This window comes from Sinocyclocheilus grahami, unplaced genomic scaffold, assembly GCF_001515645.1.
Source record: "Sinocyclocheilus grahami isolate Dianchi unplaced genomic scaffold, SAMN03320097.WGS_v1.1 scaffold2176.1, whole genome shotgun sequence".
NCBI classification, from domain to species: Eukaryota; Metazoa; Chordata; class Actinopteri; order Cypriniformes; family Cyprinidae; genus Sinocyclocheilus; species Sinocyclocheilus grahami.
The window spans coordinates 16,878-28,121 of record NW_015507355.1 but is presented as its reverse complement, the minus strand read 5'-3'; the positions used below and the strand labels follow the sequence as shown (position 1 = coordinate 28,121).

Below are 11,244 nucleotides of genomic sequence, written 5' to 3'. Positions count from 1 at the left end.
CCAGAAATTGACAACTTTGCCTCTGATTGGTTTTACGCCATTAGTTTTGCTGCAATGAATTTATACTCCTCTTGGTTTCTTTTCTAATCGTAGACTCCTGCTGGTTTGAACCATTTTCCATTTCAACCTCAGTCTCATCTTCTCTCCGTAGATGCAGGTGTCCTCATGGCCATTTATCATACTTGTTTGTTCCATCCTTGACATATTCTTGGAAGTCACCCAAAGTTCACTAGTTCATTGGTGCTGCCCAATGGATAGTACCATACTTGCCCAGTAGGGGGCACCTAAGACTCACAGCCTATATTAAGACTTCCAATATTGAATTAATCATTAAAACAATCACCATATTGATTGTAATTATTACCATACATAATATTTTTGAGTAAAAATTCACAACATTCTCTGCAACAGATCTGAGTTAAAATTATGCTTCTAATTGTAATGATTTTGCTTAATACAGTTAATTTTAAGAGATGTCTTTTTTAGTGGACTTATGTGAAATAAGTTCAGAGTACTAATATGTCCACCTGATAAATATTAGTTTATAATTATAATTATATAGTTTATAAACAAATTGCAGTTGGCCAATTTAAGGCAGTAAGTTTCTGCAAATTACACTAAAAAATAAATGTGGTTTTAATATAGTGCAGTACAGTACTGTGCTGTAAAGCAGGTAAACTGAGAACTGTAAATTAGCAGTAAACTACAGACAAATGTGCTGCCAGTATTTTACCATTACTTTATAGGCAATTAATTTATAGACAATTTTTACCACAATGTAATTCTAAATACTGTAAAATAACTAAAATTAAACAATGCTTTGAAGGTGAAGCTGATGCCAGTCAATTACTGCAAATTTACAGTGAAAAGTTTTACAGTGTAGGAGTCGCTGGTTTCTTTGCTTTCTAGGGCCTTTTCATTTTCTTTTTAGCAGCAGGTTTCTTTACCTTCTTCAGGGATTTCTTAGCTGCTGTGGTTTTGGGCTTTTTAGTGGCGGCAGGTTTCTTGGCTGCGGGTTTCTTGTCTTTAGGAGTGGCTTTCTTGGTGGGTTTTGTCTTGGTCTCGGCTTGTTTCTTGTTGAGCTTGAATGAGCTGAAGGTGCCGGTTCCTTTGGTCTGGACCAGGGTGCCTTTCCTCTCCTTAGATGCGGACACAGTGAGCTTGCTTGGGGCCCATTGTCTTGTGTTTAGCTGCTGATATCTTCTTGGCTGCTTTGGTCTCAGTAGCTGCTGGATCGGTTTCTGCCATGATCTCTATGAATGAAAAACATTGTTATTTTTTTTTTTGCTCATGCTTAATACAGTTAATTTTAAGAGATGTCTTTTTTAGTGGACTTATGTGAAATAAGTTCAGAGTACTAATATGTCCACCTGATAAATATTAGTTTATAATTATAATTATATAGTTTATAAACAAATTGCAGTTGGCCAATTTAAGGCAGTAAGTTTCTGCAAATTACACTAAAAAATAAATGTGGTTTTAATATAGTGCAGTACAGTACTGTGCTGTAAAGCAGGTAAACTGAGAACTGTAAATTAGCAGTAAACTACAGACAAATGTGCTGCCAGTATTTTACCATTACTTTATAGGCAATTAATTTATAGACAATTTTTACCACAATGTAATTCTAAATACTGTAAAATAACTAAAAATAAACAGTGCTTTGAAGGTGAAGCTGATGCCAGTCAATTACTGCAAATTTACAGTGAAAAGTTTTACAGTGTAGGAGTCGCTGGTTTCTTTGCTTTCTAGGGCCTTTTCATTTTCTTTTTAGCAGCAGGCTTCTTTCAGGGTGCCTTTCCTCTCCTTAGATGCGGACACAGTGAGCTTGCTTGGGGCCCATTGTCTTGTGTTTAGCTGCTGATATCTTCTTGGCTGCTTTGGTCTCAGTAGCTGCTGGATCGGTTTCTGCCATGATCTCTATGAATGAAAAACATTGTTATTTTTTTTTTTGCTCATTGAAAAGCCTCCCGTGGACTGGTGTTGAAAATTAGCATGTGTGCTAAAACACTTAAGCAAGTGCATATGGTTCGTCCAATGTAACTGTGGTATCCATGTCAAATTAAGCATATATATATAATAATAATAATCTGAACTCTGACTGTGATCACCAATGAGCTGCTGCAGGGCAGCGCTGCAAGTTTAACCACAGCATGAGAACCATGTAGACTCAATCAGCTCTGCTCAGTGCAGGGGTGTCCAATCCTGCTCCTGGAAGGCCACTGTCCTGCAGAGTATATCCCTCCAGATTTTTTCTCTGAAAGATTGCAGCATCACTTTGTTATGCTTTTAAAATGTACAAAATAGTATCTTCCTTTGTTCTTCAGATTATAGAACTGAGATGAAAAACGAAGTGAGGAAATTTTCAGACAACAACTGAAACGTGAGACTTCCTTCCCCAAGCATCGCCGACTTTAACCTTGTTAATGGACACGTACAAGTTAACCCTATAGCACTCTCTACGGGTTACGTAGCACTAAACTTACTTGTAAAGTGTTATGTCAGAATAAAAATGCAAGTAATTCATAAGCATTTAATTACTTAATAAAGACTTGCTAGTTTTATTTTTTAAATATGTATTAGTTGTGCATACATTAACTCTACTAATGTACAAAATGTCACCTGCACCATCATTTTGAATCACGTTGGGTTAGATACTCTTAAAAATCTAACTCTTCCATGATTTAGGGTAAAATTATGAATTTGCATATATATTAATGAGATCTTATAATTTTTTTTTTTAGGTTGGGCCACAACCCATCCAGTACTGCTGCATCAACCATCACATCCCTGGTCTCACACCATTAGTGGTGTGAGACCATACTAAAGGCTTAATAGGCTGACACTGACAAATCTCTTCACATTCCTTTGTGACCATTATGATCATGGATGGCGCCTTGAGCTTGAAGTGGTTTCTTTGCTTTCTAGGGCCTTTTCATTTTCTTTTTATTGGGTAGTATCCAGAGCCTTTAACATAAACCCGCTCCACCGTCCATGGCATTGTTCACCATGTGGCAAGTACTATTGTGAGCAAAAGAGCCCAAGTAATTAATTTCCCAGGAATTGCAGGATATTGGAGATGGATTTTCACACCTCGGAGGATCTGCAGCTTTCAATGATGGCTGCCATCTGAGAATCAAGCACCTGATGCTCAACTGTTTTACTCAATTCAAATTCAAGCAGTTTGTGACCATAAAGGAAAGCTTTTAGACATCTTTGTAAGCTACCCAGGGTCAGTCCATGACTCAAGAGTTTTCAAAACAGCCCACTGTTTTGCCACCAGCTTTAACCACATTAGATTTTTTTTTACCCTTGGGAGACGATAGGTATCCCTGTTTATTTCAGCCAATCTCCTTAACTCCATACAGAGAGCTTGTCACAAGTCCAACAGAAGCTGGATTCAACCACCACCATTCAATGGCACGAAGCATCATCGAGAGGTCCTTTGGAATCATGAAATCAAGGTGGCGGAACATAGTTTTTTTAGGCTTCGGAGGTGAAGCCAAAAAACACTTACTTTATATGCACACACCACTATATTACATCAGTAACTTCTGAATGCTGCAGACAAACGTGAGATTACACATGAAAAAATGGTGTTCTGTATGTCTGCTCTATGGAAGCAAAATAATGCTGTATGTCTTTGAAACAAAAAAGCATATTGAATAGCACTAACTGAAAAAATAATGCATTGCATTAACAGTGCTTGCATTTTAATGCTTTGTATTTCCAGGGCTTGCATTTTTAGGTTCTGAAATTTAACATAGTTGTTTATTTAAGCTGTTAATATTTCAATTCAAAATATTTCACATACATTTGCATAATTATAAATTCAATAATTCATATTCACCTTCCAGAATTCACTTCCAAAATATTCATTCTGTTTAAAATGCGATGTATAATATCCGACACTGATCTGCAGAAATGGAGCAAGCGGTAAGTAGAAGTTATGATAATCACGGCCAGTATAAACATGTGGAAAAGCTGATTGTGTGTATGTTTAATTCAACATCTTGCTGTTTCCCGTAGCTTACATGGAAGCAGCTTTCTCTACCACAAATAAGATTATAATGCTATTTTACCCAACGCTGAAGTCCAGAACTAACATTACATCTGAGGAACACATATATTGCTTTTGGTTGCTTAGTTTCCTTAACTTTGTATCATGGCTTGTGTGACGCTGTGCTGTAATACTGCGGTTCCCCCTCATAGGTCACACTCCAGGATTCCCCAATGGCGTATAACGCGCCTCAAGCAAATGAGGTCAGAAGAACGCAACGCGCTGCATTTTCTTTATAATTACTTTCCCTTACCACACACTGATCTATAGAGTCGACAGTCCTACAAAGTTATCAATACCACGATTAGTTTTAACAATATGCAACCACTTTATATCGACATAAAAAAAGGAGTTCAAAACCGCATTATTTTGCTTCCTTACTGCTCCGCACACCTGCTCCACTTCCTGACGGTACGTGATGCACATGATGGTGACGTTGCAAATGTTGATTGGTCACATAAGGAAAGTTCAAGAAGCCTTTTGAACAACTGTATATTCATATTTATTAACTAATCAACCAGTCCCCTATAACATCTTATTAACCAAACTCTATTTTCATATTCAAAGAATAAGAATACAACCACCTGACACATTATAAAATGTTCCTTAAAGTTAACCTTAAGGTTAATCTTAATTTAAATATATTTCACATTTGCAATGATAGAACTGCCAATGTAGCATATAATATGACAAATAAATGAACTGATCCCCTGTAACCAATAACAACAAATTGCTTGCAACAGTATAAAAAAAAGCAGTTGAAGATGTTATTCATTTTTTGACATCTTACAAACAATTCGCTCCAACAGATTTATGAAATTTCCTCTCTTTTCTCCGATCTCTCCCTGGCCTCAAACCTCTCTGCCTCTTTTTCCAAGAACTCCAAAACTGGATCCCTATGTCTTTTTGCTGTCTTTTTGCCTCTTTCAAACGGGTCTGGAGCTGGATGCAGAAGATGCTGAAGCAATCAGAAAGGGAGGCTGAATAGATGGCCTCCTCCAATTGCTTCATGCATCAGGTCAAACCACTTCCAGGTGCCTACGGTTGTGTCCCCCAACTCAGTAACCACACCTGATGGTGGCTGCTTCAGTTACTGCAAATATTTTGGGAAATGATAAGAGTGAAACTTATCTCAGGGCTACTGTTTCATGTAACAAAAGCATACAGGGCCCTATCATACACTTGGCGCAATGCGCTATTTGCTATTGCTATTTGCTATTCACATTGCTATTTTGAGGCAACTGAAATAGACTGTGCCATTGACCAGCTGAAATCTGGTCTAAAGTCAATGGCGCAATTATTTTTTTTGTTAATTAAAGAGTGTGTTAGTAATATGCGCCTATAGGCGATTGAACAACACACGTACACTCTGCTTTAACCTCGCGAACAAGCAGAACCTTTCCTCTCAGTCTTCAGCGCTCAGTCTTTGTTCTTGCAAATTCCGCCATGTAAATAGCGAATCTGCCATGCCGCTAGGGCAACTGGCTTTTAAAGGGAATGGGAGATGAGACTCTGATTGGTTTATTGCATGTTACGCCCCAAAACACATCCATGACTCATCTGTGCCTTGCTCAAGGGTCTCTCTGCAGTCGTGGTATTGAGGTTGAAAGAGAGAGCTGCACATTCACTCCCCTCACGACAATTCCTGCCGGACCTGAGACTCGAACCCACAACCTTCGGGTAACAAGTCAGACTCTCTAACCATTAGATAATGACATTGATGCCATTAATGTCAAGACTGAATAAAGATGCAAATAGTAAAAGTAAGTCCAATTTCAAATTTGTTTTAAACTTTTGCTACAGACATAATTGCAAATGTTATGTATCATATAAAAGAAGCAAAATCACTAAAAGCAAATAATATATATTACAAGTGCTGTAAGCATAATACAAATATATCCTCTTGCATAATTAATTCTATCAGTTTCTTATGAACGTAACATTTTATAGCAGCACTCACTGTCCTACCTGAAAGTAGCATTTTGGCTAAACTGTTCAAAAACAACATATTTACTTGTGTGTTGACAAATGGAAATTTGGAAATGGAAGTTGCCGCTAGATGCCAGTGGCTGATATCTTTTGAATAATCAAAAGAAAAAAAAATATATATATATTTAAAAAAAATATCGCCTTATATAGATATTTTATTTGTGTTATGTACAGTGTATATATAAAACAAATTATTCTTTCATGTAACTCTATACAATTTTGTTCTTTATTGTTGTTCTTTGTTTAGCTTTATCGTGTCATATAAATAAAATTGTAATTTAGCTAGACTACATTTCTTGAGCTTCTATATATGAACTTTTGTGACCGACAGAGAAGATCAGTAAAACAGATAATTACCTATTTAATCATCACTGTTTGTCATTGTTGTTATAAACTGATTTCACTGCCAAAAATATTAAATAATCATGCTGAGCAGCGTTTCTTTTGCCAGTGAACAAGTGATTCTTCTCAGCCGGATGAGCTTTTCTACATCTAGATCGGACCCTGTGGTAATTATTTAGGCAACTGCAAGCTCCAGTAGTAACAAAATTATTTATTTGAAATCTGTCATGAAAACTAATGCGTATCTTAATTTAACAATTCATTAATACATTATAAAGAATCTTACATCTATAGGATTCCTCTCTGGATGCCATCTTGTGGTCAGACGTAGGAATTCATTTGGTGCGCGACCCTCACCAGTGCATTATGGGTATTTCTCTAGCCGTTGAGTGTACACCGGTTTTACACTCGTTATTGCTGTGCATTATGGAATTGAAAGAGTGCACTTGATAACGTTCACTATGGTTTTGGACACAGATGGCTGTCCCCTCAAACAGTGCCTTATTTAAGGGTATAGGGGGCAGTTTTGGACACAGCCAAGATCTTACTAGCATACCAGGCAGGTGTGTTTAATTAGGGTTAGAGCTAAACTCTGCAGGACAGTGGCCCTTCAGGACCGAGTTTGGACACCCCTGGCTCCAGTGTCTGTGCTCCTGCATGAGCTCGTGTTTTTTAACGCTCATATTTGGAACAAAACCAACGTGGTAAAATTGTTTGGCGGAATAAAAACACAGTACACATTGAGTAGAGGTACTGAATTTTATTTAGTGACCAAAACATTCAGAAGTTGTTTTGGACAGCTTGAATCATGCGACACACCTGTTGGTGTAACTGCTCTTCATCTCCGGTCACTGCAGCTTCATGTGTTTCCATGCTTTATGGCTGCAGGATGAATGGCAGACATCATGTTTTTTTTTTGCTTTTTTTTCTTGCTGTGAGATGACGAGTCTTGTGGACCAATCTGCTTGTTTGAGTCTTTCCTATTTTCTGCAGAGTTCTAAGTATTGTGAAGCTGTTGCTGTCTCATCACATCTGGCTTTACACATTCAAGGCGTTGTCACAGTTCTGCTCTTTGTTTTGTTTTGTTTCCAGGAAGACTTTAACCCAATGCCTTTAACTTACACTAGCAGGGTTTTGCACTCTGATACTGGGTGTTAACATTTTTTTTTATTATTATAATATAAACAAACAAACAAAAAATCAAATACATAAATAAATGTGCCTATATACAAATGGTTAAGTTTATATAGTTTACATATCTTTGTGTGTATATGTATCTTTATTTGTGCATATTAAAATAATAGAAAAATAAACAAAATTTTTATTTTGCTGGCTTGTGTCATGCTAGTGTAAACATAAATACTGCTTATAGCAGTGTGTTATGACCTAATCATTTATGGTACGTTAATCTGGGATAGATGTATAACAACATCAATGATTATGAAATTCATTAAGTTACAAATCAACTCTTTCTTGTTTTTGTTACATATTCTGTCTCCCGTGGTGTCTGTATTCAGTTTGTAGTCCGTTTGTTCATTGGTTCCCCTTGATTAGTCTCCCCTGGTGAGTCTTGTTATCTTGTTAAGCTTGTTAGCCCCCTGTGTATATATAGCCCTAGTGTTTCTTTAGTTCCTTGTGAGCTTATCACACTCTATAATTGGGGGATGGACAGCGCCTTTCTTTGGGTTCCTGTCCATGTAGGGGTGGAAGGAAATGAGATTGTGTATCTAACAAAAGATCTATAAAATATGAAATAGTAGATATACAAATACCATTAAGTAGGGCAGAGATCAAGACCATCATAAAGGAACACTCACTCAAAAGATGGCAGGAATATTGGGACATATAGCTGACACAGGACGGCATTTATACAACATACAGAAACAAGTATCCACTAACATGAGGAAGGGAAGAACCCAGGGGAAGAGATGTTAGTCTCACGGCTTAGAATAGGTCATGCTGGTTTAAATTCAACACTACATAGAATAGGAAAACATCCCACTGGACTATTCACCCACTGTAATGTACAAGAGACAGTGGAACACGCGCTACTAGACTGCAAAAGGTATGAGGAGGACAGGGCAGAGTTAAAGGCACAAATTGGTGAACAAAACATGACAATTGAACATTTGTTAGGGTAAACATCTGGGAAAGTACACAGTCTATTAAAGGGATAGTTCACCCAAAAATGAAAATTACCCCATGATTTACTCACCCTCAAGCCATCCTAGGTGTATATGACTTTCTTCTTTCAGATGAATGCAATCAGAGTTATATTAAATAATGTCCAGGCTAATCCATGCTTTATAATGGGAGTGGATGGTAGCCCAAAATTTGAAGTCCAAAAATTGCACCCATCAATATAATCTTATAAAAGAAGTCCACACGGCTCTGGGTGGTTAATAAAGGCCTTCTGAAATGAAGTGAAGCGTTTGTGTAAGAAAAATATCTATATTTACAACTTTATAAACCTTAATCGCTAGCTTCCGCTAACTGTCGTACGTGTGTTCACGAGAGAGTGGCGTCCAGCGGTTGACGTAGGACGTAGGCAAACGCGGGGACGAACATGGAAGTGACGAACGTGGAAGCGCAGAGGAGAGAGCAAAACAAAACTCCGGTCACGAATTAGTAGTACAAAACGAGGATTTGTAAAGAAAAATGTCGTAGGATTTCAGTATAAGCCAAGAGGACACTGGTTTTCCTTTGTAGTAAACAAAACTTGTTGACTAGCATATTCTCACCAGAACTTATGCTACGCCTACTTCCTACATCATCCGCTGGACGCCACTCTCTCGTGAATGTGCGAATGACAGTTAGCAGAAGCGAGAGAGAATAAGGTTTGTAAAGTTGTAAATATGGATATGTTTCTTACACAAACTCCTTACTTCGCTTCAGAAGGCCTTTATTATCCCACCGGAGCAGTGTGGACTTCTTTTATAATGGATTGGTGCAATTTTTTGGACTTCATATTTGGAACAAAACCAATGTGGTACAATTGTTTGGCGGAATAAAAACACTGTACACATTAAGTAGAGGTACTGAATTTTATTTAGTGACCAAAACATTCAGAAGTTGTTTTGGAAAGCTTGAAGCATGCGACACATCTGTTGGTTTAGCTGCTCTTCATCTCCGGTCACTGCAGCTTCTCATGTGTTTCCATGTATGTTTCTTACACAAACTCCTTACTTCGCTTCAGAAGGCCTTTATTATCCCACCGGAGCAGTGTGGACTTCTTTTATAATGGATTGGTGCAATTTTTTGGACTTCATATTTGGAACAAAACCAACGTGGTACAATTGTTTGGCGGAATAAAAACACTGTACACATTAAGTGGAGGTACTGAATTTTATTTAGTGACCAAAACATTCAGAAGTTGTTTTGGAAAGCTTGAAGCATGCGACACACCTGTTGGTTTAGCTGCTCTTCATCTCCGGTCACTGCAGCTTCTCATGTGTTTCCATGCTTTATGGCAGCAGGATGAATTGCAAACATCATGTTTTTTTTTTTGCTGAGATGGCGAGTCTTGTGGACCCATCTGCTTGTTTGAGTCTTTCCTATTTTCTGTGTATTGTGAAGTATTGTGAAGATGTTGCTGTCTCATCACATGTGGCTTTACACATTCAAGGCGTTGTCACAGTTCTGCTCTTTGTATTGTTTTGTTTCTAGGAAGACTTTAACCCAAAGGCTTTAACTTACAGTAGCAGGGTTTTGCACTCTCATACTGGGTGATTTCAAATTTTGGGCTACCATCCACTCCCATTATAAAGCATGGATTAGCCTGGACATTATTTAATATAACTCTGATTGTATTTGTCTGAAAGAAGAAAGTCATATACACCTAGGATGGCTTGAGGGTGAGTAAATCATGGAGTAATTTTCATTTTTGGGTGAACTATCCCTTTAATAAATGATTAAAAAAGATACTGGGTTAAATGATAGAATTTTGTATAAATATGTAGTTTAATGTAATCAATAGTACTCCTATATGTTTTTATACTCCAGTCTAGTAGGTGGCTTGGTGACTTGTAACTTGTAGTGGAGGAATTTTCACAGTGAGGTTTCTGTACTTTTACTCAAGTATTGTACTCTTTACACCTCTGCATTGAAGTCAAGTTTAATGTGATAGTTTTTAATGTTATGTGGTCACATGAAAAACACAAAATATTTTGCAATTATTAAAAGCCTTTTATTAAGTCACTTTTATTAAGTGTCCAAATATATAATTCATGAAGACTGCATTGATTTACTTACAAACAGGAAGTTCAAATTTAATTTTCGAAGTTAACATAGGAAAAAAAAGGAAATAATTTTAAAGTGGCTTTCAAGAGTCAAATGGAGAACTAGACAAGAAGGCTATTTTTTGAAGTATTCTATCTTTTTTCAAACGGGTGCTAAACTGTTTAGAAGCAGTTCTCTTAGAAGTGGTGAACGCCTCACTTCTTTCTGAGACTTTTCCAAACTTCCTGAACACTGCGGTTCTTAAGCCCATTCTGAAAAAGAGCAATCTTGATAATACAATTTTAAGCATTTATAGACCAATATCAAATCGTCATTTTATAGGCAAGATTATTGAAAAGGTAGTTTTTAATCAGCTGAACAAATACTTAAACTCAATTGGATACCTGGACAATTTTCAATCTGGTTTCTGACCGCATCACAGCACAGAGACAGCGCTCATAATAAATTATATTCGCTTAAATTTTGATTCTGGCAAAATAACAGTGCTGGTACTACTAGATCTCAGTGCAGCGTTTGACACTGTCGATCATAACATACTTTTAGAGAGACTGGAAAACTGGGTCAGGCTTTCTGGGATGGTACTCAAATGGTTCAGGTCATACTTAGACGGAAGA

The 11,244-nt window shown here is 37.3% G+C and overlaps 1 protein-coding gene across 1 annotated transcript; it reads right to left on the bottom strand.

Moving 5' to 3' along the window:
* Positions 1 to 905: 905 nt before the first annotated feature.
* LOC107574298 (histone H1-like) lies at positions 906 to 1,915 on the bottom strand. The gene is made up of 2 exons (XM_016260744.1): positions 1,820 to 1,915; positions 906 to 1,253 (listed from the first exon to the last, which is right to left on the bottom strand). The coding sequence occupies exons 1-2, from the start codon at positions 1,913 to 1,915 to the stop codon at positions 906 to 908; spliced, it is 444 nt and encodes a 147-aa protein (XP_016116230.1).
* Positions 1,916 to 11,244: the final 9,329 nt, after the last annotated feature.

Excerpts from the sequence above, each read along its gene's own strand:
- LOC107574298 (XM_016260744.1), bottom strand. The coding sequence starts at position 1,915 with ATGGCAGAAACCGATCCAGCAGCTACTGAGACCAAAGCAGCCAAGAAG. Across the intron at positions 1,254-1,819 it reads GCCCCAAGCAAGCTCACTGT|AGATCATGGCAGAAACCGAT; the intron begins GTCCGCATCTAA and ends TTTCATTCATAG.